Raw genomic sequence first — 27,707 nt, 5'->3', positions numbered from 1 at the left:
TCAACTTTTCTTATTTTAATTAAATCTTGCATCACATTATTGCATCTGTTTTACAGTTTCGAAATATGTTAGTTCCACCGGAAACAGAAACGTCAACTTCCGGTTATAAGAGAAAAACTACATAATTTGAGTATTTTACTTTCCAATAAATATCGCTTATAGATGAAGTATTTGAAATGATTTTTAGATATGTAATTTAGACTGCAAATGTCTAGAGTAACGTCAAATATCTTGGTAAAATTCACTTCCGGTCGCGTGTTTTCCTGTCCGCAAAATAAGAACTTGTCAAAGTGAGATCTCAGAAACGGTAAGAGTTTAAGACACCAAACTTATATGAGTAATAGAACTTAATGAGTAGGCAAAACTTTTTGGGTTAATAGCCTCAGCCGTCACTTCCGGTCGTTACAGGAAGTGATCAAAGAAATCGAAAATTTAAACTTTTCACTTTTGAAATAAAACTTGCATCATATAATTGAATCTCTTTCACAGTTTCTATATGTGTTGGTCTCACTGGAAACAAAAAACGACAACTTCCGGTTATAAGAGAGAAACTATGTAATTGGGATTTTTAACTTTCCCAAAAATATCACTTATTGATAAAGTTTTTGAAATGATTTTTACATATGTTATTGAGACTGCAATTGTCTAGTGTGAAGTCAACCATCTTAGGAAAATGGCTTTCCGGTCGCGTGTTTTTCTGTCCTCAAGTTGAGATTTTGTTCACCTAAATGCTCAAAAACACTACATGACTGAAGTCAAAAACTTTCAGAACTTATAGTTAGTTACCAGTTTATCTACATCATGTAAAAATCGTACGTTGTCGTCACTTCCGGTCGTGACAGGAAGCGATGCAAAAAAGTGAATTTTTAAAGTTTTTTTTTTTTTTTTTTTTTTTTTTTTTTTTTTTTTTGTAGAAATGTTTGGCTTATGCAGATGTTAGATAGACCATGACCATGCAAATTATTTTTATACATTTTATTCGTTTGGAGCACTTTCGTTTATGACGAAGTGCATAAAGAAAACAGAAAAGTAATTCCGTTTGTTTTTATCTGTATCTACATATCTTTGGAAGCCTTGAGATAACTTTTGTTATTATTTAGAGTAATCTTATTGAGATGATTGTGGGTTTTTTTTTCAAAGAAGTCAAGAAAACGGAAGACCTGTTATTGCCTAGGCAATAAGTATCTAGTTATTAAGGTCTTCCGTTTCAGACGGAAGACCTTATAGTGATTCTACTGTTTATTATTATTATTATTATTTTCCCGTTCTTTGTCCAAGCGATTTCTCAGAGATGGCTCGATGGATTTTCTTGAAACTTTCAGGGATTATGAAAAATAAAATAAACTAAAAACATTTTTAAGGAATTTGCAAAATTCACTTCCCGTCGTCAGATATGTCCAATTTCCGTTTTTTCAAAAGAGATCATGTCCGGACGATATCTCAGAAACGGTAAAAGATTAAGACCTCAAACTTTCAGGGTTTATTGATCATGACAAGTACGTTTGCAGAATATGTTTAAATCCATCAGCCGTCACTTCTGGTTGTCACAGGAGGAGATCAAAGAAATCGAAAATTTCAACTTTTCTTATTTTAATTAAATCTTGCATCACATTATTGCATCTGTTTTACAGTTTCGAAATATGTTAGTTCCACCGGAAACAGAAACGTCAACTTCCGGTTATAAGAGAAAAACTACATAATTTGAGTATTTTACTTTCCAATAAATATCGCTTATAGATGAAGTATTTGAAATGATTTTTAGATATGTTATTTAGACTGCAAATGTCTAGAGTAACGTCAAATATCTTGGTAAAATTCTCTTCCGGTCGCATGTTTTACTGTCCGCAAAATAAGAACTTGTCAAAGTGAGATCTCAGAAACGGTAAGAGATTAAGACACCAAACTTATATGAGTAATAGAACTTAATGAGTAGGCAAAACTTTTTGGGTTAATAGCGTCAGCCGTCTCTTCCGGTCGTTACAGGAAGTGATCAAAGAAATCGAAAATTTAAACTTTTCACTTTTGAAATAAAACTTGCATCATATAATTGAATCTCTTTCACAGTTTCTATATGTGTTGGTCTCACTGGAAACAAAAAACGACAACTTCCGGTTATAAGAGAGAAACTATGTAATTGGGATTTTAAACATTCCCAAAAATATCACTTATTGATAAAGTTTTTGAAATGATTTTTACATATGTTATTGAGACTGCAATTGTCTAGTGTGAAGTCAACCATCTTAGGAAAATGCACTTCCGGTCGCATGTTTTTCTGTCCTCAAGTTGAGATTTTGTTCACCTTAAAGCTCAAAAACACTACATGACTGAAGTCAAAAACTTTCAGAACTTATAGTTAGTTACCAGTTTATCTACATCATGTAAAAATCGTACGTTGTCGCCACTTCCGGTCGTGACAGGAAGCGATGCAAAAAAGTGAATTTTTAAAGTTCTTTTTTTTTTTTTTTTTTTTTTTTTTTTTTTTTTTTTTGTAGAAATGTTTGGCTAATGCAGATGTTAGATAGACCATGACCATGCAAATTATTTTTTACATTTTATTCGTTTGGAGCACTTTCATTCATGACGAAGTACATAAAGAAAACAGAAAAGTAATTCCGTTTGTTTTTATCTGTATCTACATATCTTTGGAAGCCTTGAGATAACTTTTGTTATTATTTAGAGTAATCTTATTGAGATGATTGTGGGTTTTTTTTTCAAAGAAGTCAAGAAAACGGAAGACCTGTTATTGCCTAGGCAATAAGTATCTAGTTATTATTATTTTTTTCCCATTTTTTGTCCAAGCGATTTCTAAGAGATGGCTCGATGGATTTTCTTGAAACTTTCAGGGATTATGTGAAATTAAAAAAACTAAAAACTTTTTTAAGGATTTTGCAAAATTCACTTCCGGTCGTCATATATGTCCGATTTCCGTTTTTTCAAAAGAGTTCATGTCCGGACGTTTTCTCAGAAACGGTAAAAGATTAAGACACCAAACTTTCAGGGATTATAGACCATGACAAGTAGGTTTGTGGAATATGTTTAAATCTGTCAGCCGTCACTTCCGGTCGTCGCAGGAAGTGATCAAAGAAATCAAAAATTTCAACTTTTCTGTTTTTGATTAAATCTTGCATCACATTATTGCATCTGTTTTGTGGTTTCGAAATATGTTGGTCGCACCGGAAACAGAAACGTCAACTTCCGGTTATAAGCGAAAAACTACATAATTTGAGCATTTTACTTTCCCATAAATATCGCTTATAGATGAAGTATTTGAAATGATTTTTAGATATGTAATTTAGACTGCAAATGTCTAGAGTAACGTCAAATATCTTGGTAAAATTCACTTCCGGTCGCGTGTTTTCCTGTCCGCAAAATAAGAACTTGTCAAAGTGAGATCTCAGAAACGGTAAGAGTTTAAGACACCAAACTTATATGAGTAATAGAACTTAATGAGTAGGCAAAACTTTTTGGGTTAATAGCCTCAGCCGTCACTTCCGGTCGTTACAGGAAGTGATCAAAGAAATCGAAAATTTAAACTTTTCACTTTTGAAATAAAACTTGCATCATATAATTGAATCTCTTTCACAGTTTCTATATGTGTTGGTCTCACTGGAAACAAAAAACGACAACTTCCGGTTATAAGAGAGAAACTATGTAATTGGGATTTTTAACTTTCCCAAAAATATCACTTATTGATAAAGTTTTTGAAATGATTTTTACATATGTTATTGAGACTGCAATTGTCTAGTGTGAAGTCAACCATCTTAGGAAAATGGCTTTCCGGTCGCGTGTTTTTCTGTCCTCAAGTTGAGATTTTGTTCACCTAAATGCTCAAAAACACTACATGACTGAAGTCAAAAACTTTCAGAACTTATAGTTAGTTACCAGTTTATCTACATCATGTAAAAATCGTACGTTGTCGTCACTTCCGGTCGTGACAGGAAGCGATGCAAAAAAGTGAATTTTTAAAGTTTTTTTTTTTTTTTTTTTTTTTTTTTTTTTTTTTTTTTTGTAGAAATGTTTGGCTTATGCAGATGTTAGATAGACCATGACCATGCAAATTATTTTTATACATTTTATTCGTTTGGAGCACTTTCGTTTATGACGAAGTGCATAAAGAAAACAGAAAAGTAATTCCGTTTGTTTTTATCTGTATCTACATATCTTTGGAAGCCTTGAGATAACTTTTGTTATTATTTAGAGTAATCTTATTGAGATGATTGTGGGTTTTTTTTTCAAAGAAGTCAAGAAAACGGAAGACCTGTTATTGCCTAGGCAATAAGTATCTAGTTATTAAGGTCTTCCGTTTCAGACGGAAGACCTTATAGTGATTCTACTGTTTATTATTATTATTATTATTTTCCCGTTCTTTGTCCAAGCGATTTCTCAGAGATGGCTCGATGGATTTTCTTGAAACTTTCAGGGATTATGAAAAATAAAATAAACTAAAAACATTTTTAAGGAATTTGCAAAATTCACTTCCCGTCGTCAGATATGTCCAATTTCCGTTTTTTCAAAAGAGATCATGTCCGGACGATATCTCAGAAACGGTAAAAGATTAAGACCTCAAACTTTCAGGGTTTATTGATCATGACAAGTACGTTTGCAGAATATGTTTAAATCCATCAGCCGTCACTTCTGGTTGTCACAGGAGGAGATCAAAGAAATCGAAAATTTCAACTTTTCTTATTTTAATTAAATCTTGCATCACATTATTGCATCTGTTTTACAGTTTCGAAATATGTTAGTTCCACCGGAAACAGAAACGTCAACTTCCGGTTATAAGAGAAAAACTACATAATTTGAGTATTTTACTTTCCAATAAATATCGCTTATAGATGAAGTATTTGAAATGATTTTTAGATATGTTATTTAGACTGCAAATGTCTAGAGTAACGTCAAATATCTTGGTAAAATTCTCTTCCGGTCGCATGTTTTACTGTCCGCAAAATAAGAACTTGTCAAAGTGAGATCTCAGAAACGGTAAGAGATTAAGACACCAAACTTATATGAGTAATAGAACTTAATGAGTAGGCAAAACTTTTTGGGTTAATAGCGTCAGCCGTCTCTTCCGGTCGTTACAGGAAGTGATCAAAGAAATCGAAAATTTAAACTTTTCACTTTTGAAATAAAACTTGCATCATATAATTGAATCTCTTTCACAGTTTCTATATGTGTTGGTCTCACTGGAAACAAAAAACGACAACTTCCGGTTATAAGAGAGAAACTATGTAATTGGGATTTTAAACATTCCCAAAAATATCACTTATTGATAAAGTTTTTGAAATGATTTTTACATATGTTATTGAGACTGCAATTGTCTAGTGTGAAGTCAACCATCTTAGGAAAATGCACTTCCGGTCGCATGTTTTTCTGTCCTCAAGTTGAGATTTTGTTCACCTTAAAGCTCAAAAACACTACATGACTGAAGTCAAAAACTTTCAGAACTTATAGTTAGTTACCAGTTTATCTACATCATGTAAAAATCGTACGTTGTCGCCACTTCCGGTCGTGACAGGAAGCGATGCAAAAAAGTGAATTTTTAAAGTTCTTTTTTTTTTTTTTTTTTTTTTTTTTTTTTTTTTTTTTGTAGAAATGTTTGGCTAATGCAGATGTTAGATAGACCATGACCATGCAAATTATTTTTTACATTTTATTCGTTTGGAGCACTTTCATTCATGACGAAGTACATAAAGAAAACAGAAAAGTAATTCCGTTTGTTTTTATCTGTATCTACATATCTTTGGAAGCCTTGAGATAACTTTTGTTATTATTTAGAGTAATCTTATTGAGATGATTGTGGGTTTTTTTTTCAAAGAAGTCAAGAAAACGGAAGACCTGTTATTGCCTAGGCAATAAGTATCTAGTTATTATTATTTTTTTCCCATTTTTTGTCCAAGCGATTTCTAAGAGATGGCTCGATGGATTTTCTTGAAACTTTCAGGGATTATGTGAAATTAAAAAAACTAAAAACTTTTTTAAGGATTTTGCAAAATTCACTTCCGGTCGTCATATATGTCCGATTTCCGTTTTTTCAAAAGAGTTCATGTCCGGACGTTTTCTCAGAAACGGTAAAAGATTAAGACACCAAACTTTCAGGGATTATAGACCATGACAAGTAGGTTTGTGGAATATGTTTAAATCTGTCAGCCGTCACTTCCGGTCGTCGCAGGAAGTGATCAAAGAAATCAAAAATTTCAACTTTTCTGTTTTTGATTAAATCTTGCATCACATTATTGCATCTGTTTTGTGGTTTCGAAATATGTTGGTCGCACCGGAAACAGAAACGTCAACTTCCGGTTATAAGCGAAAAACTACATAATTTGAGCATTTTACTTTCCCATAAATATCGCTTATAGATGAAGTATTTGAAATGATTTTTAGATATGTTATTAAGACTGCAAATGTCTAGAGTAACGTCAAATATCTTCGTAAAATTCACTTCCTGTCGCGTGTTTTACTGTCCGCAAAATGAGAACTTGTCAAAGTGAGATCTCAGAAACGGTAAGAGATTAAGACACCAAACTTATACGAGTAATAGAACTTAATGAGTAAGCAAAACCCTTTGGGTTAATAGTGTCAGCCGTCACTTCCGGTCGTCACAGGAAGTGATCAAAGAAATCAAAAATTTCATCTTTTATCTTTTGAAATAAAACTTGCATCATATAATTGAATCTCTTTCACAGTTTCTATATGTGTTGGTCTCACTGGAAACAAAAAAACGACAACTTCCGGTTATAAGAGAAAACTATGTAATTGGGATTTTTAACTTTCCCAAAAATATTGCTCATAGATAAAGTCTTTGAAATGATTTTCATATATTTTATTGAGACTGCAATTGCCTAGTGTGACGATAACCATCTTATGAAAATGCACTTCCGGTCGCGTGTTTTTCTGTCCTCAAATTGAGATTTTGTTCACCAAATTGCTCAGAAACAGTACATTGCTGAAGTCTAAAACTTTCAGAACTGATAGTCAGTCATCAGTTTATCTACATCATGTAAAAATCGTACGTTGCCGTCACTTCCGTTAGTGACAGGAAGCGATGAAAAAAAGTGAATTTTTAAAGTTTTTTTCTTCTTTTTACAGAAATGTTTGGCTAATGGGGATGTTAGATAGGCCATAACCATGCAAATTATTTTCAGCGGAAGTGCCAACCGAAAACCCGGAAGTTGTCTCAAACATGAGTAGTTTTTCATGGAAACTTTTAGGGATGATCAGTTGTGAATAATTTAGGTGTAGAATGAACATTTTATTCGTTTGGAGCACTTTCGTTCATGACGAAGTACATAAAGAAAACAGGAAAGTAATTCCGTTTGTTTTTATTTGTATTTACATATCTTTGGAAACCTTGAGATAACTTTTGTTAATTATTTAGAGTAATCTTTTTGACAAGATTGTGTTGTTTTTTTTTTCTCGAAGAAGTCAAGAAAACGGAAGACCTGTTATTGCCTAGGCAATAAGTATCTAGTTATTTTTATTTTTCTTCTTCCTGGGTACTTTTTTGTCCGCGAGTGATCTCGTAAACTACTGATCCGATTGAGGTGAAACATTTTTAGGGTAACTAGGCATGTTATGTGATTTGCGGAACGAAGGTCATTTTGCGCGCACGTGCATGCACGTGCGTGCGCTTGCATTGCGTAAAATGACCAATATACTTGAAATACTGTAATTTTTATATTTTTTTTATGAAATCCTTTGATACTTAGAATATAAGGATATATTAAAAGTGTAAATAAGATGACATGGTCAACTTGCACATGCATGCACGTGCGCGCACGCGCAAAGCGTAAAATGACCAATTTACTTGATATAGTCGTAACTTTTATACTTTTTGATGAAATGCTTTGATACTCAAAATATTTATATATATAAGAAGTGTAGACAAGATGACATGTCATCATGCACATGCATGCATATGCATGCACGTGCGCGCGTGTGCAATGAATAAAATGACCAATATACTTGATATAGCAGTAATTTTATATTTTTTTATGAAAAGCTTTGATACTAAGAATAAAGAGACATATTAAAAGTGTAAACAAGGTGATATGGTCATCATGCACATGCATGCACGTGCGCGCGCGTGCAAAGTGTTAAATGACCAATATACTTAATATAGCCGTAACTTCTATTTTTTATGAAAAGGTTTGATACTCAGTATATAAAATATATTCTTAGTGTAGACAAGAAGACATGGTCATTATGAACATGCATGCACGTGCGCGCGCACGCAATGCTTAGATCACCAATATACTTGATTTAGCCGTAACTTTTATATTTTTTGATGAAATGTTTTGATACGCCGAATATAAAGATGCATTAATAGTATAGACGAGATGACATGGTCATCCTGCACAAGCATGTACGTGGGCGCGCGTGAAATGTGAAAAGCGACCAATATTCTTGATTGCCTTATTTAATGAAGCTTACAGGAAATAAGACACCAGAAGGGAGTTGGGGAGCGTTTGGGGAACATCTGTAACGGTCCCCGTTACAATTATAACTAGTTAAACTTATGATAATAAAAGTTAGGAAATCCAAACATTACACTAGGTGGTTTATATTTGATATCTATTTGACTGACTGGAAATAATTCTCCAAAATAACATCCATTTATATATAAAATAATCGAAAGTAATCGAAAAAGTAATTATAATTACATTGATAATTTTAGCTGCAATCGATTAAATTACGATTACAAGTAATCGAAAATCTCTTCGATTACAGATTACTGTCGATTACTTGAAAAAAAGTAATCATTACAATCGATTACGATTACTCGATTACGATTACCCCATCCCTGATTCTCTAATTCTATTAACTTTCAAATACATTATTTACAGTGAATAATTATCAAAAGTGAATGGCAAAGGGGAATAACTTCTCTCAGTTGAATGCAAATTAATAGAGCCCTGATTAAGACCACAACACTTGACCAAATGGTCCTGATGTCAAAAATCTGGTAAAAATAGCCTTGCTTAATAAAACTTTAATTCTGTTTGCCTTCGATATGCCAAGGAGCAGAGAAGATTTTCAAAGAAATATTGCATTTTCACTACAGATTCAACACACCCCTACCCTAACACTAAAACCCATGTCCCAGGGTCATGAAATTCATAAATTTGGTAGAGGTACTCTCATTATCATAACTATGCACTTAGTTGAAGATTTTCAAAGAATTAACACATTTTCAGTTTATTAATAAATATAGCCCAGGCCCAAAACCTAGAGACCAAAAGTTTTAAAAATTTTGTAAGAAGCACAGTTGTTCATCATAACTATGCACTTTGTTTATCTGCTCAACACTAAGAAGCAGATAGGATTGTTTAACAGAATTAATGAATTTTCACTATATTATTAAGAGAGTCCCACCCTAACACCAGAACATATGACTTAGAGGCCATGATTCATGAAGAAGCATTCTTGTTCATCATAACTACACACTTAGTTTACTTTATAACTAGGAGCAGAAAAGAATATATATGCTTTTTCACCATATAATCAATAGAGCCCCCCTCCCCAACCCTAACACCAGAACCCCTGACCCAGGGACCAAGAAATTCACAATTTTGGAAAAGGCATCAATGCTTATCATAACCATGCACTTAGTTTGTTCATATAATATCCAGGAGCAGAGAAGAACATTTTCAAAGAATTAATGCATTTTCACTATATAATCAATAGAGCCCCGCCCTAACACCAGAACCCTTGACCAAGGTACCATGAATTTCACAATTTTGGAAAAAGCATCCTTGTGCATCATTACCATGCACTTAGTTTGTTTAAATAATACCCAGGCGAAGAGAAGAAGATTTTCACAGAATTAATGCATTTTCACTATATAACAATAGATCCCCGCCCTGACACCAAAACCCAGGTGCCATGAATATCACAATTTTGGAAAAGGCATCAATGCTTATCATAATCATGCACTTAGTTTGTTTATATAATATCCAGGAGCAGAGAAGAACATTTTCACAGAAATAATGCATTTTTCAGTATATAATCAATAGAGCCCCGCCCTAGCACCAGAACCCCTGACCCAGGGGCCATGAATTTCACAATTTAGGTAGAGGGCCCAATGCTTAATACAATCATGTCAACAGTTTGACTGCTTGATGTCCAGGAGTAAAGAAGAAGATTTTTAAAGATTGCATGAATTTTGGTGGTTTTAGCACCATCCCTGGGGCCCAGGAGGGCAGGGACCATGAAATTCATAATTTTTGTTCCCCTTCACCTAAAGATGCTATATGCCAAAATTGGTTAAAATTGGTTGAGCGGTTCTAGAGAAGAAGTTGACAATGTTCAAAAGTTAACGCACGACGACAGACAAAAACGGATATCAATAGGTCACCTGAGTGACTCAGGTGACCTAAGAAATGAAGTTCATCATCAATAGCATTACATGAAGTGCATAATCTTTGTTGTCGAGGTATTTTCGTATGTCTACTAGTTTCAATCAGTAGGCAGTGGCCACTTGTTCGAAACTTAGTTAGCAATTGTCTATTCTTGAAACTATTTTCAAGCATAAGTTATTCTTCCATATTGAGATTGTGTTTTATTTTACTGTACAAATATAGTTTTCTGTGAATTTGGATACTTTTTCCATAGTTTTGCCTTTATAATTATCTAGTACTATTTTCTTCAACTTCTTTTTAACCGAATTTTCATCTTTTTTCCTATAGTCATTGCTATTTAAATTATTTTCTTTAAATATAGACAGTGCGAGGGTATGCCACGAGTAAAATCCCTCTTCATACAAAGATATATTGATATTATATGATTCTTCAATCATGGGGTTTACATTCTGAGAGTTTAGTCGTACAAATTAAAGTACACCATATCTTGAGTTTTAATAAAAGAAGAAACTGGAAGTCTACCTAGTTCACACAATGATGAAATATTGCATGCTGTTTTGTTGAGTCCTAGAACTGTTTTACAATATCTAGCATGTACTTTTTCGTAGACAGATTTTTCTTGTAAAGCGAGATTATCACATGAGTTGTTATTTTTCATTGTTTTAAGTATTGCTCGATCTGTATGAAGGAAGATAATCATCCATAAACCAGATTTCACTTTTAAAGCATAAAATAGGGCGAATAAAAGTGTCAAAAAATTTACAAGACCAATTCACAGGTAATTGTGTGAAATTGGAGAAAATTTTTCTTAGGGAGCTTAGACAGCTCTAGTATTCCTTTGTTTAAACTACCTTTGTGATCAATTATTGTTCCTAGGAAATTATATTCTTTTACTTCTTCAAGAGGTTGATTATCATAATAAAAAACAGGAGTTAGTTTATATATTTTTTGAAAAGTTAAAACTTTGTTTTTTGTTTTGAGAATAAATTATCAAAATGTAGCATTAATCTTTTATTTAAGTGTAGCACTAAAAAGTTTTGCTATGCAGTTCTGAATTGAGATACCTCTATAATTATTTAGGTCATTCTTATCTCCAGATTTATAGATCAGAACAATGAATGATTTTCTCCACGCAGGATTTTCTCCACGCAGATGGGTATTCTCCAGTATGCAATATTAAGTTAAATAGTTTAACTATAGATTTACAAGTAACCACTGAGCTGTTTTAATATTTCATTTGGAATAAGATCTGGTCCTGCACTTTTATTAATTCTAAGCTTATGAATTAAGTTCTTAACTACAGTGAAGGTAAATGGTTGGTCAGTAATTAGGTTTCTTCTAAAAAAGTTTTATACTGACATGATCTTCAATCCTTTTCTGAAACTCTTTATTGTTTTTTTTTTTTACATATACCTTGTCTTACAATGGTTAATAACTTTTTTGATGTTAACTAATATGTCTGCTGTATTATTAGAGCTTTTATTTCTTGTGAGAGAATTAAGCACTTCCTAGTATTGTTTGGGGTTTGTTTCTTTCCAATTCAATAATAGTGTGAACCAATTCAATAATTTATCATATAATTTTTTCTGGAATAAATATTTTTTTTTTAACATTTTTTTAAAATTTTTTAATAGTGAGTAAAATAATCATGTCTAATTTTTGAATCAAAAGGTTCATTTTCCATCTTAGTTCCTAACGTTATCAAAGTTTTTTCAAATCTTTAAGCTGAGTGTCAAACCATGGATTTTTTTTAAGCCTTTTTTCTCTTACAATTGATTATTTTACATGATTTCATTGCTAAATCTTATAAAACTGAATTCAGTGCTTCTGTAGCTTTATCTATACCTTCTGCATTTTGTTCATAATTTGATTTTTCATAAGATAAAATTTGTTCTAATAATTTAGGATCACACATAGCATCTAATAATTTAGTTTTTGAAATATTTTCCCATTTTTACGAGCATTTCAGAAATTTCAACTGTAAGCTCTTGAGCTAGAAGTAACTTCACTATTTAGCTTATTGCACTGAATATACACATATATTTCTGCATGATCTGATAAATATGTGGGATCAGATACTTGAAAAAAAAATTATATTATTTAAAAGGTCCACATCGGCCAAAGCATAGTTAACAGTACTAGCTCCATTAGGTTTATAACAAGTAAAATTACCCACAGAATCGCCAACAAATCGACCATTCAAAATACGAACCTGGGAGGCAATGCAAAAATCTAGTAATTGTCTACCCTGAGCATTAAAGACTCTGTCTACCGAGTATCTAGGAATATCATGATCAACATTATAGTTCTCTGGTAATAGGTCTTCTAAGTTTGTAGATAAGCAATTATCATTTTAAAATTTGTTTGTAGATAAGCAATTATTATTTTAAAATATTTTTAAATTTATACAAAAGTAAAAAAAAATATTGAGAGAGTAATTTTCAATGTAAAACAAAATTGTACAGTAAATGGGCAATGTTTGATTTAACTTATAAGTAACTAAATGCACTTGCTTTTTTCATTACGTATGTATGTGGTGTCTTTAAGAAGGTGCACAATGTGGGTGTGGGGGAATGAGATTTTGATATGCTTAAAATATTTTTTGTTGATATGTGAAGTTTCATTCCATTTGAATAAATGGAACTCATGTTACCCAATTTTAAAATCAACATGTTACAACGGAGCATGCATAACTTTAATAACAGCATTGTACCGTCACAAACAATACCGATAAAGTTTCTCAAAATTACTCGGCCTTTTCATTTTATTCACGGTCTGTAGCGTCTTACCCATTCATAAAAACGTATTCTTAACTTGACACATACTTTGTATAGCTGAAGTTAGTTAGTCAGTGTTTTCAAATTCTTTGTACCGTCTATGTAGCTTAGTCAGTAGAGCGCTGACTCCGTGATCGGAAGGTCGTGGGTTCGAACATCTGCCTCGACTGACTTAAGTCGAAAAAATGGTAGCAATGTTCCTTTGCCAAGCGCTCGGCACTTTGCAGTGAAAGATGCGGGTCTCTCGGATGAGATCATTAAAACCGAGGCCCCGTGTCACGGCAGGCGTTGACACAATAAAGAACCTTCACTGCCCTTGTTGACGTCTCTATATGAGTGAAAAATTCTCGAACAGGACTGAAAACAATATAAATCAATCATTCAAATTCTTGTCGCGTAACTCTGCTTTTACAAGTTCTGCAACAGTAAAGCGTACACTACTTTTTTTTATGACGGTCGCCCGCGTGGCGCAGTGGTTAGAGCGTCTGCTCTAGAGTCGCGGAGTAAGGAGTGATCCTTACGTCGGGGGTTCGAATCCCACTGTGGGACGTGGAGACGGGTCCTTCGGATGGGATGAGACCGTATAAACCGAGCTCCCGTGTCGCAGTAGGTGCTGGCACGAAAAAGATCCCTCACTGCTCAATGGCCCTGAGTGCCGAGTATAGGTAAAAAATATGCAGCTCTCCACCGGCAAGTGGTGGCTTTCCATATGAGTGAAAAATTCTCCAGAGGGACGTTTTACAACAAACAAACAAACAAAACTTTCCATGACGTCATTTACTCTTAACTATAATCTGTTCTTCATAAATCGTCCATCGCCCGATTCTCAGACTCAAAAACTTTTCCATTTATAATACTAATGCACGGGGCATTTTTGATACATTTCCTGGTTCCTCAAACATTTTCAGACTTTGTTTTAAAGGTTTTCCGAATACAAAACAAAATGTTATTGTTATTCATTGGTACATGACGTCTTTTAATGTAACCCCCCCCCCTCCCCAATTTTTAAATGTCTACTTGTCTTTTGAAATTGCTTTCTTTTAAACTAAACAATGTATTACATTACAAATTGGTATCTGAAGTTATTATAACATACTAGATTTGACATTTTGAACATTTGAATTTTATTTCGTTTAAACAACATTTATTAAAGAATTTACTCTACACATTATAAAGTTTATTGCTTTGGATTACTCAAGTTTGGCCGTGCTCTCGGTTACCCAAATTTTACTGTCTCAATTTTTAGATAATTTTAATAAATATCAGGATATTATTTAATTTTTTAAAATTCAAATTATATGAATTTGCTGCTAAAGATGTCTACCAAATTTGGCTATAATATGAACTTAAATTTAAAACAGTTATGACAAAAGACTTCGTATTTTTTGAATGACCCTGCTTGTATTAATTACTCATTTCAAAGACGACAACTAATCATATGCAAAAATTTAAAAGAAACACAAGGAATTAAAACTATCAGAGGAAATGTAGTATGTATAGCTAAAATTTTGTTAGCTACATATGAGGGAATGATGATGTATATCTTACTTTCTTTAATAACCAGAGTGGTATTTGTTTTGTAAGTTCTCTGTTATCTGCAATAGTCATCTCTCCTTCTTGAAGTTTCTTCACCAACATAGTGTGAACCAACTGTCTAGCATCTGTGTGAGTATGAATGACCTTCGTCCTCTGTCTCTGTGAAGATGCTTCTTGAGGATAAGGCAATAAAGTGGTTGTAGCTTTAGGTGTCATCGGCCATGTATTTGGACGTTTGGGGTTGTAATCTAGTATTGGGGGAAATGTAATATGAATTTACAACATTGCAAATCTGCACTAGGTAGATCTATTTATTATACCTACAAGTTCATCCTTTTAAACTTTAGGCCCAAGGGCCTTAACGGTCACCTGTGTAAAATGCAATGTTCTAAAACTATAACTAAAACGAAATAAACTTGCAGATGAACTACATTACCCAAGAGTAAGAGGATGTTCAGGGATCAAGAAAATAGTTAGTTTAGTAATGTGTAACAAATCTTAAAGTAGACCTATATCTTCTTGTCTGTATTTGCCCTCAAATGTAGCAAATATGTAATGTTACTAGTATGTAAAAAATTATATCCAGCACTATCTTGAAAACCCTCTGCAGCGAAAGGTTAGAGGAGTCAAAATATAAATACGAGTTAATGTCGTTATGCGTAGGAAACAGAATATATGAAAGTGATCATATTTATAATCAGTGTTTATTTTCCAAATACATATCATTAGTCTATATATAGTGGAGTACCCTCTATGAACCCCATGTAAACCACGTGATTAAAATTAACCAATCGGGAATCATTTATTAGCCAAAGTTAGCGTTCCTGCAGTGTTTTTTTTCCAGTTCAATAATATTTTACCTCTAAATCTTTGTGATGGGTACTTGAACTGTGATTAATTCATACTGTAAAGTGACATTTCATCGTCATAACTGTGACCAACTTTCGTTTTTTGGATTTCACATACTTTTAATTTATCCAAAGTGTGGAAATGAAATACTGTGAACTATTGTGTGACGAGTGTTACGGGATATGTTTAAAACTTGACGATTAATGTATTAGGAAAGCAAACATTGCGGGAGAATAAATATTTGGCAAATTTCTAAGTGTTGAGTAGTGTATTACACAATGTGCCGTGAGCAGCTAGGAGATCCGTTACAAGACAACGGGAGGTAGGCGATGTTTCAATAGCTGCAGTAGACAATGTTTCGCCAGATTTAGACATGGACAACCCGTTAAATTGGACTATTGCTCAATTAAGAGAGAAACTAACGGGATTAGGCATTCAGGTTCCAAAAGGATTTAATGCTACAACATTGAAACAATTATACAAAGAGAATGTCAGGAACCACTTGAAAGCTACGCGCGAAAACCAGACTGAGGAATCCCAAACACTGGGCGGAGATGACGTCACGGATCAAAACAACAATGGCGTCTTGCTGCAAACTTTACAAGGTATCACACCGGTAATTGACCAATCAAAATGAACTTAGTCAATTGTAGTTCCATACATATATAATGGATTTTCCTTTCTTTTGAGAATTTTTTTAATTTTCTTCCAAGCCATTTTTACAACTTTGGTACCTGTGCGAAGTAAATTTTTTGTACTTTGTAAATAAATAAAGTTTTTTGACAAGAACTATTTTTTTCAGGGCATAGGAGGCTACTTCCTGTGGTGCACTCAAGATGTTTATAAACACATTGAAAACACGTTGATTTGAGGGTAGCCCTGTTTGCAGATGGAAAAAGTCAGAAAATGCCGTGTAGGTACCCTGTTATTTGGTGTCAGCTAATGTGACAGGTAATGTTTAACACCTCCTTGTAAATATTTTTTCATGAATTCAAATACCTGATTTTTTACGATTTTTTATTCTATATAGAACTATATAGTGAAAACAATTACCGGTGTGATACCTTACAAACGATGGCCCAATCATGCGTTGCCTTACAACAGACAGTTAACACACTTTTGGAAAAAGAGAATAAGAGTAAATGACTTACAGAAACTGAAGACGAGAATCCACTAAGCAAATATGCGGATCAAGTTAACCGCGATTCAGGTATGGATAATACATTAAATAACAGTGAGCACATGAGCATAAGGGTCTCATCCAAAGATGTAGGGCACGTCAATCTGGTATCTACAAACATGCGAGAATACTTAGAGGCGAAGATGTTAAAATGTGTGCTTTACTTATTCCATCGTACGAAACGCCCAAATAAGAATAAGAGAAAACAGATAAAAGATTAAGCAGGAACTTGAACATTAGCGAATTCGTAACTGCTTTTAGTAGGTGTAAAAGAATAATGTGTGCCACATATCCATGGAGACAAGAGGAGTTGGACATATACCTTGCTCACATTATAGAAATTCACAATGTGTGGCCAACGAAATTATTGAGTACCACAAACTGTTTGCTGCCAGATGTGCTATTGCCCTAAAGCAGAACAATGTTCTTATGAATTGGGGCAAGGGAGACGAAGAAATATTGAAGCGTGTTGTGGCAGGTGCAGAGGTAAGCAAGTGTAATTTCTGTTCCTCTACTACCCATACTTCCAGTATGTGTATTGAAAGTCATGATGATAAAGACAACAAGCATCAGCGGAGTAGCAAAGGAAAGACAAGTATGATCGCAATATTGCACATCATGAAGGCAGGAAGATTTGTAATAACTTCAATTTTAACAGATGTTCTATGTCGTACTGCAGAAGAGCACACGTATGTGCTAATTGTATGTCAACATCACATGGTAAACAGAAGTGTCCTAGGTTAATTTCAGAAAAGAACAGCTCCACAAATGTGCTGCCAGACGTTAAAACAAAGAAACAAAAGGCTCCGCGGTGACTAGGAAAGCCAGAACTGGATGAATTCAAAGCTACAACACTGGTATATATAGAAAGATTAGAGTTTGAATTACGCCATCACCCAGACCGGCATTTTGTTGCTTATTTAATCGGTGGACTTCATGAAGGATTCGATATTTTCATGGGTGATGATATAAGTCTTGATTATTCATATGCGTAGGAACTTACAGTCGGCTCGGTAAAGCCCTGTTATTGTTGAAGAACTTTCAGAAAGGATTTGTGCAAGGACCTTTCAAAACACTCGAATTTCCAAAATACAGAGTAAGCCCACTAGGTTAATTTGGCTACGGGTAAATATTCTGGGAAGAAGCGTCTTATATTGGATTTATCTTCACCACACGATAATGAGGAGATTCACAGTGTTAATAACTTGATTGACAAAGATAAATGTTCTTTGAAAAAAGTTAGAATATATGATGCCATATAGAGAATTAAAGAACTGAGAAAAAGCTCTAAAATGTGCAAAACAGACATAATTATGTGATACTTTTAAGTTGATACCAGTAGCTCCAAGATTCTGACCCTTGTTATGTGTGAAATGGAAAAAAATTGTTTTACTATTTTGTTAGACTCCCTTTTGGAAGTAGTTCACCGAAAATATTTGATCAGTTTTCACAAGCCATTTGCTGGATTGCAAAATACAATTATGGAATTGAAAATATTCATTATCATTTGTTAGATGAATTTCTTACCATAGGGGAGAGGACCACGGCCTTGCTATGTATTTCATTTTTTCAATACATGGTGTTGTTTGTGATATTAGATGTCCACCCATAACACAGGATATTCTTGTATATTTTGTAGCATATTGTAAACATAACTTGTTGCTTAAATTTTCTTCAATTCGTTTATACTTATGTGGAATCAGATACGTTTATATAAATGGGAATTCCGAACCCTTTTTAGTCTAAATGTCACTCAATGGACCGCTTGAAGTTAATTTCAGAAAAGTGTCTGTTAAAATTAAATCAGAAAAGTACAAAGCAAAGATCAATTCAAAAATAAGATTAGATTGCCTATAACAGCTCACATTTTACAAAGAATTTGTACAACTCTTAGGAATTGCATGTTCAAAATTTTTACCAATGTTTTACTAGCAGCTTCGTTTGTAACTGCATTTTTTTTTGCTGTGGTGAAACCGTTCACGGTAGCTCAGTTGGTAGAGCGCTCGCTTCGTGATCGGGAAGTCGTGAGTTCGAATCTCGGCTGCGACTGACCTAAGTCGATAAAAAATGGGTAGCATCTGTTCCTTCGTCATGCGCTCGGCACTTTAAAGGAAAAGTTGCGGGTCCTTCGGATAAGACCTTAAAAACAAAGATCCCTCACTGCTCAATGGCTCTGAGTGCCAAGTAAAGGTCAAAATTTGAAGCCCTTCACCGGTATATGCTGACGTCTCTATATGAGTGAAAAATTCTCGAATGGGACGTAAAACAACATACAATCAATCAATCAATTATTGTGGTGAACTTACAGTTCACCAGAGATTTGGTCCATGTTGTCATTAAAGTTGTGAAGATGTTCAAATTCACAAAGATTGTGTTTAAATGTTTTTAAAGACATCTAAAACAGATCATTTTCACAAGGGCTCAAGTATTGTATTATACTCAAATGACTCAATTGTGTGCCCAGTAAAATCTAGAATAGAAGACCATCTAATTAAAACTTTAGGCAGATGATCATCTGATTGCTATACTAGATATATAAGAACACCAACCAATGTAGTTAGAGAAGCACAAATTAGAATGGCTACTTAGTATTCATTGTACAGAGAAGAATGTGTTATATAAGGCTACCATGTAGATATTTAAGGACAATTATATTAGCTTTAGGAACTGATTTCAGATTTACAAGTGCATGAATTCTACATTTTTATACAGGATGTCTTAGCCCAAAGTTATAATACATATCGGGTAAGTTAAATCATGCTGCAACTGGTATTTGCTAGGACAGTAAACACTATTTGGTCACTACCATGTTATCTCATGCTGTGTCGTAGTTTTTAATATGATTATAACCTGAACTATGTCAGTTGTTTATTAATGATGTACATTGTTTACAAGGTACAGATTAATATGTTTTATAGTCATATAAGATATGTCTAGTTCCATCTTTAATTGACATATGTTCACAATTTCATTCATATACTCTATTCTCATACTTAAGGACTATGCAGCTGTACCATCTACATATTTTGACAATTACGTAATGATATATATCTCAATATTTACATTTGCAAATGCTTTCCTTTATATAACACTATTGAAAGCAATGTGTATCTATATCCGTATAAACACGAGTTCCTCGCCTCATAAACGTTCGACGTAATTTCTCAGTGACGTCATAAAGGGTCGACGCGCAATCAATGGATTAAACACATGCCGTTAATTTTGAAAAATAAAACCCTTCCCACGGTAAAGATTATAATCAGGCAAATATGAAATATAAATAAGTCGCAAATGTAAATATAAGTAATAAGGTATCATTTGGTATCATTTGAGCATGTGGTCTATGTTTGGTGAGCATTTCTTACCAAGATTAAGACTCTCCAGTTGTGTACTCTATTTCTAATCTATTCAGGTGCATGTGGACATGCTTCATATAGGCAAGCATTTCTTGCCCTCAGCCATCATCATACAGGTGCTAGTGAGCATGTGTTCATATAGGAAAATTGCCCTAAGCTTGCAGGATTCTCAGAGTATATAACTGTTTACAGTTATATAACTAGATGCTGTCATGAGACAGTAATACCTGCACAAGGTGATTGCCTCTAAATGCACACTCCTTCATATTAGGCTTACCAAGGAAAAAGTCAAAATAATTCTATAATTTACACAGTTCATGTATTCGTCAAATCGAGCATATAATGCTCAGATGACCATGAGACCTATGAGCCTCTTATGGGTATTTCATATACTTAATTCATTACCAGTCTGAAATAACAGAATTTAATGAATGATGTGAATTAGGTTTTTCATAAAAGAGGGGGATATAAATTTTTGGCCCATAACTGGAACTTTTTAAATTTATTTTCTCAACAACAAACAATATTATTTTAGTGCAAAGCATTTTTGATGAATATATCAAAATGTGCAACCTTTTTTAGTATATAGTTAGGCAAAAACCTCCTTGAAAAGCCATGCCCAATTCATTCTGTAACCCCCCCCCCCCAACGCACACATACAATTTGCCTGTTTTTGGAAATAGGCCTAGATAGCAAAGTTATGTTAAAACATCGTTTGTTATAAAATTTGTTCTTGTACTATACATGTATGTGAACACCTTTTTACATCAAATTTCTACATCACATTTGGCTTGCATCACGTACCCTACATGTACTAGTACTAGTTTTACCATTATCATTTTTAGATTGCACATTGTGCAGTGTGGTGTACACATCATTACATGTATATCAGTAGAAATTAATTCATTTTGTGTTTTAATTGGATTATATTTCATGAAGTTGACAGGACCTATGACAGTCGGTAAGTACAAGTTTAAGTATATTGGGGTAAAATAAACCGAAATGCAAATAGTTATAGGTTAAAGTTTAAAAAAGGATCAAAGATCATCGTATGCCACAACAGACGAATTTCACATTATGAATTTTCTCCCGTTGTCGACGTTACATTCAGTTACAGGCGTAGTTCAAGGAATTTTTTTCGGGGGGGGGGGGGGCAGGGGTAGGGTCCACACCTCAGTGAAAAAAAAATTCCAGCCCAGAGTATCCTGAGAAGCAAAACAAAGTAAAAACAATGATGGTGGGGTCCATGTTTTCTAAGGGGGAGGGAGTCCAAAGTCATTTTTTATTTGCTTCAGTATATAGTCCTATTTAAATAACTCTGCAAATTCCAGGGGGAGGGGAGGGGGGTCCGATCTCCCTAGCCGCTCCCTGTCCCTGAAATGACAAATGATCATGTGACTCCAAAATAGAAAACTTTTCCATTTGACTATACATAATTTTGTTTCTTGTATTATTATGTTATGTACATCTAATGGTATAAGGGTTATGAACCCCTGGAGGTCATCCCCACTCTCTTAATGAACAGGAAATGTTCACAATATAATTAAATTAAATAAAAGTGCATCAATTATAAGATTGCTTGACATTTCATTCATGAATTTGGGCCAACCCACCCTCCTAGAATTAGGAATGAAAAACAATCAAAGAGATGGACCATTAAACTATTTGTATATATTCACATTTTTTTTATGTCAAAACAAAGTATTAGTTTGCATACATGAACAAACAAGGGTCTGGGAAGGGAAAGGGGCGAGGGGAAGAAGTTATCTCTTTACGTCTTAATTGTAGAAAACTCCTAAAATGAATGTTAACCTCAAATCCGACTTGTACGTTTTCATTACGTCTTCATTATTTTTAAGTGGTGACAGGTGTCTCCATATGAATGAAAAATTCCCGAGAGGGAACAAACATTAATGACTTAAAAAACACAATATACATGTACATGTTTATTAGCCAACGGATATACTTCTGGTCATATTTCTAGTTCCCCCTTGAATCAGAAATGATGGTTTAAATATTTTAAGAATTATTAAGAGTTGAAAAGGCTGTGCATCTCAAAATTGATAAAGCTCTGTGGTTGAATTAGCTATACCAGTTTAACTTTATTTTCCTACTCAAAACACCTTGATTAACTATAAATTTTTAATCATACTGTTTTCTGAAATGTGCAGTTTTTTCAACATGGATACAAGTCATACATTTTCAGCTTCTGAAAACAATGCATAAAAAACCCTGCTTTTCAAATACTGTAACTCTTTCCAAGTACTTGTGATCATAAGTTTTTAGCTCACTTGAGCTTTTCTGGTTTTCTGATCACATTTTGTCTGTCGTTCATCTGTCCGTCTGTAAACTTTTCACATTTTTGACTTCTTCTCTAGAACCACTGGGCCAATTTCAACCAACCTTGCCACAAAGCATCCTCGGGTACTTCTTTACCCCTTGACCTTGATGTTTTACTTAATTTTCAAAAATTTTAACTTTGGTGATTACTTTTGAATGACATATGATAAGGCGTGCATATTTGACACAATATGCCATAAATAATGGCATCCCATCCACTAAGACACGGAAAGCAGGGTACCACAATTCTTTGAATTTGCTTGTTAGTCATTTTGATATGGAAACATCCTCATATAGTGTGGATTCAAGTTTTTTATGCCCCGCCATGAATATGGCCGGGGCATATAGTGTTTGTCATGTCCGTCTTCCGTCCTTCCATCCTTCCGTTCTTCCGTCGCGCTTTGCGTTTAGCTCAGTTTAAAGCTCAGTTTCAAAGAAACTTTTCAAGATATTTTTATCAAACTTCATATGTTGATGCATACTGATGTAAGCTATTCAACTGCATCAACAGTTTTTGACCTTGACCTTTCCTTTGATCTTGACCTCACTTTTCTTTAAATTAGTGTTTAGCTCAGTTTTAAGGAAACCATTCAAGTTACTGTAATCAAACTTCATATGCTGATACATACTGATGTATGCTTTTCAACTGCATCAACCTTTATGGTCTTGATCTTTCCTTTGACCTTGACCTAACTTTTGTTAAATTAATGTCTAAATCAGTTTTGAATAAACAAGTTCAAGATATATTTATCAAACTTTATATGCTGATACATTGCTGACAGCTATCAATTGCATCAACTTTTTTTTACCTTGACTTTTCCTTTGACTTTGACCTAACTTTTTTAAAGAACAAGGTACGGTTTCAATACAAATCTCGCCCTGTGTTTTTCATATAAATGAAAGTGATGTAAAAAATTAAAACTCGTGCTTTTTGAATCATTGAAATTCCATGTAGAAAGATCATACAAATCTTTTGTCCCACATAACCTTCTAAATGCTAATTGTGACGTCATAAACTTGTGTATTTTCCCGTATTTTCTTAAAAAGTTGCAGAAGACACATATTTTCAATGGAATTTTCTTTCAGATAATATTGTCCACAGGCATCGCCCACAAAGATTTTGAGATATGTGATTTTTCAAAGAATTTTACACAACATATCTGAAAATTAAAGTGGGCGACGGCTGTGGACACTATTTTCCTAAGGAAAATAATCCTTAAAATGGGTCATTTTGAGGCTTTTTATGTTTAAAAAAGAGAAATCAATCAAATCAATGACGTCATATTTCCAGAATGGTACTTCTTCATGCCATATTCTTTCTTGATTTATCACAGTCATATACTCAACTAATATTTGAGCCAATTTCAAAACTTTTTGAACACATTAAATTTTTAGGGCACGATAAAGCTAAAACCATACCTTCTTCTTTGTGTTTATGTAAGATTTAAATAAACCATTCATGATAATTTTATCAAACTTCATGTGCTAATAGTAAATACATACTGATGTAAGCTTTTCAACTGCATCAACATTTTGATCTCAACATTTCCCTTGACCTTGACCTCTCTTTTCTTAAATAAGTGTTAAGCTCAGTTTTAAATAAATCATTCAAGATATTTTTATGAAACCTAATATGCTCATATATATTATTGAGAACTATTCAACTGGATCAAAAACTTTTTACCTTGCACTTTCCTGTGATCTTGACCTCCCTTCTCCTTAATTTGTATTTTGCTTAGTTTTACAGAAACAATCTAAGATATTTTTATTTAAGCATGCACTTATACATAATTTGGTGAGAATTTATCATCTATATCCAATTTTTTAGATTTTAGTTTCAATTTTAAAGAAAAACTGATCAAGAAATTCTCATCAAACTTCATACACTAATACAAATTTTCATGTTGCATTAGTAATATACATTCGGTGGGGCATTCATGTCCTATGGACATATTTCTAGTTTTTCAAATCATGACCTCTGAGGATAGGGTCAGGCCACAATAAGAGATCAAAGTTTTTAATCAGAATAAAAGGGAAAAAAAATCTTCAAAATTCTTCTTTTCAAGAAAAACAAAAGCATGATTAATATGGAAACATTCTCAAGAAGTGTAGATTCAAGTTTGTACAAATCATGACCCCATGGGTTAGGGAGGGGCGATTTTTTTTCCTGCCCCTATTTGCCATCCACATGAAAATACGAATTTTTCAACCATTTCAACCACAGGACAAAACAAATCATCTTTCAAGGCTAATACATGAAATATAATGGAAGTTTTGGGAACCAGGGTGTTTAAACATGTTAAAAATTAAAAAAAACAAATTTTGTCCCCCATTTGACCCCTAGGGTGAAAATGAAAATTCAGAAACCTTACTGCACATCTACATGACACCACCAAACATCTCCCAAAAGATGAGTAGGCTACTATGGAAAATGTAAGAGGATTTCAGGGAACAAGGGCCTTTTTGCATTAAAAACGTCATTTTTTGACCGCCATTTGACCCCCAAGGTGAAAATGAAAATTCCGAAACCTTACTACACATCTACATGACACCACCAACCAATTCCCAAAAGATGATTAGGCTACTGTGTAAAATGGAAGAGGAGTTCAGGGAACCAGGGGCTTTTAGCATAAGATAAGTCATTTTTCAACCCCCAGTTGACCCCTTAGGTGAAAATGAAAATTCCGAAACCTTACCGCACTTCTACATGACACAACCAACCATCTACTAAAAGACGATTAGGCTACTGTGTAAAATGTAAGAGGAGTTCGGGGAACCAGGGGATTTTTGCATAAAAAAAACGTCAATTTTCGACCCCCATTTAACCCCCAGGGTTATATTGAAAATTTGAAAACTCACTACACATCTACATGACACCACCAACCAGCTCCCAAAAGATGATTAGGGTACTGTGGAAAATGTAAGAGGAGTTGAGGGAACCATGGGCTTTTTGCATAAAAAAAGGTCATTTATCGACCCCTATTTGAGCCTTAAGGTGAAAATCAAAATTTCGAAACCTTACTGGACATCTACATGACACCACCAACCAACTCCCAAAAGATGATTAGGCTACTGTGTAAAATACAAGAAGAGTTCAGGGAACCAGGGGCTTTTTGCATAAAAAACGTCATTTTTCGACCCACATTTAACCCCCAGGGTTATAAATTCCAAAATCTTACTACACATCTACATGACACCACCAACCATCTCCCAAAAGATGATTAGGCTACTGTGTAAAATGGAAGAGAAGTTGAGAGAACCAGGGGCTTTCTGCATTAAAAAAGTCATTTAACGACCCCCATTTGACCCCAAGGGTGAAAATGAAAATTCCGAAACCTTACCGCACATCTACATGACACCACCAACCATCTCCCAAAAGATGATTACGCTACTGTGGAAAATATACGAGGATTCCAGGGAACCAGGGACTTTTTGCATAAACAAACGTCATTTTTCGACCCCCAGGGTTATAATGAAATTCCGAAACCTTACCGCACATCTACATGACAGCACCAACCATCTCCTAAATGATGAATAGGCTACTGTGTAAATTGTAAAAGGATTTCAGGGAACAAGGGGCATTTTGCTCTATTACCCGTTGTGAAGTATGTTGCTAACGCTCAGGGTAACATAACGGATTGTTAAATGCGTCATAACTAATCAGATTTTAGTATTCAACATGAAAGTATATATATATATATATATATATATATATATATATATATATATATATATATATATATATATATATATATATATATATATATATATATATATATATATATATATATACTGTAAATGCAGACGTATTCGTTGGGGAATAAATTTCCTTTATTTCGATGTAAACAATTATCAACGAAATTAAATCCGACGCAATTTTTTATGGCTATACATTGAACAGAGCTACTTTTGAAAAACGAAATTTATCCCCACGAAAATTTGTGCTTCTACAGTATATATATGATCCCAAATGTTTGAGATACTGACGTTTACGACTTTTGAGGGTGACAGTCTCCCCTGCATCATAGTTCAGGGTCACCGTCCCTGTCACAGTTGTTTGTTTGGCGGATACAGTAGTTTTGAAGCAGGCAGGATGAGAATTCTGCACTGGACCTATTCCCGTATAACCTTCTGTGCTGGATTGCTTTATTTTTTGTGTAACATTCGGTGAAACCTTATCCTGTTGATAGAAGATTTAAGTTATTTTATTATTTAACGACCAAATAAAAAAAAATCAAATAAGCTCGAACTTGGTTATGATTTTCATAAACAACGTGCTTGTTGTAAATATTACACTGATTAAATTTTTTGAGTAAAAGAAGCATTTATATACAAGCATATAGAGGATATTCAATGTTTTATAGTTGGATATGGAATTTATTTCACGAGTGGGACATGATTTTTTTTATATTTTCACGAGTGCGAAGCACGAGTGAAAATATAAAAAAAAATCCTGTCTCACGAGTGAAATAAATTCCATGTTCAACTACAAAACATTGAATTTTCTATTTATTACATTTTGTTTGATTTTCCTTTCGCTTCTGTCTTTTCTTAACACAATGTAATTGTGTGACGTCATAGTTGAGCAGTTGAGACGTCATGGCTTTGCAGTTGTAAGATGACAAGACATTGTAACATGGATTTTAGCAACATATTTGGGAAGAAATTGGCAGTTTAAATCTCTGTCAAGATGGTTTAGTTACTATTTCAATCTTATTACAGACCAGAAATTATATTTTACTTTCTCTGATATCCTTTCACACTGTGAGAGAATACGACTTTGGTATCCCTTCACACTGTGAGAGAATATCACTTTTATTCGATGAATAAATCACAGTATTTCACTGTTGAAAATGTAATAAATATTTTTATCTAACTGATAAAAAAGTAAAAAATTCAGTCTAGTTAAGTAATATTATACCGTTTTTAATACAGGATTTTACTCACATCCCCTTTCCGATGATTAGGTTGTTTGGGATTCGAATTTTTGCCGGTTAACCATGAATCCTCCTGTACCTCTCCAATTGAAGGGCGATAACAAGGTGAATATTGCAGTAATCTTCTTATCAATGCGATGCAATCTATTATGAAAGAAAAAAGTAGCATTTTTAAAAAGTGGTCCAGGGGTATCATTGCTCACTTAAGTCACTTTGGTTCTGCTGTGAAGTAGGAGATTTAAAAAAAAATGTTTTCCCTTTTATTCCAATTTAAAGAATTGAACCCATGCTTTGCCCTGGGTATGTTGTGATTAAAACATTTGAATCCACTGATAAAGAGAATGCACGCGAAATGTAATAACAAATTGAATGGT

At 33.8% G+C, this 27,707-nt stretch overlaps 1 protein-coding gene across 1 annotated transcript in view; it reads right to left on the bottom strand.

Annotated features, from left to right (window-relative positions):
* The window catches only part of LOC133206149 (serine/threonine-protein kinase MARK2-like), a 271,416-nt gene that overhangs the window by 126,748 nt on the left and 116,961 nt on the right, over positions 1–27,707 (bottom strand). Inside the window, exons 7-9 of the mRNA XM_061342081.1 lie at positions 27,344–27,477; positions 26,384–26,576; positions 14,684–14,919 (exon numbers count right to left, since the gene is read on the bottom strand). Of these exons, the coding sequence (XP_061198065.1) occupies positions 14,684–14,919; positions 26,384–26,576; positions 27,344–27,477 (563 nt within the window). The remainder of the gene's footprint in view (positions 1–14,683; positions 14,920–26,383; positions 26,577–27,343; positions 27,478–27,707) is intronic.

Source organism: Saccostrea echinata, unplaced genomic scaffold (genome assembly GCF_033153115.1).
Source record: "Saccostrea echinata isolate AGI-Se365-2 ecotype Australia unplaced genomic scaffold, CSIRO_AGI_Sech_v1 ptg000054l, whole genome shotgun sequence".
Taxonomy (NCBI): domain Eukaryota; kingdom Metazoa; phylum Mollusca; class Bivalvia; order Ostreida; family Ostreidae; genus Saccostrea; species Saccostrea echinata.
This window is presented reverse-complemented; position numbering and strand designations above follow the sequence as displayed.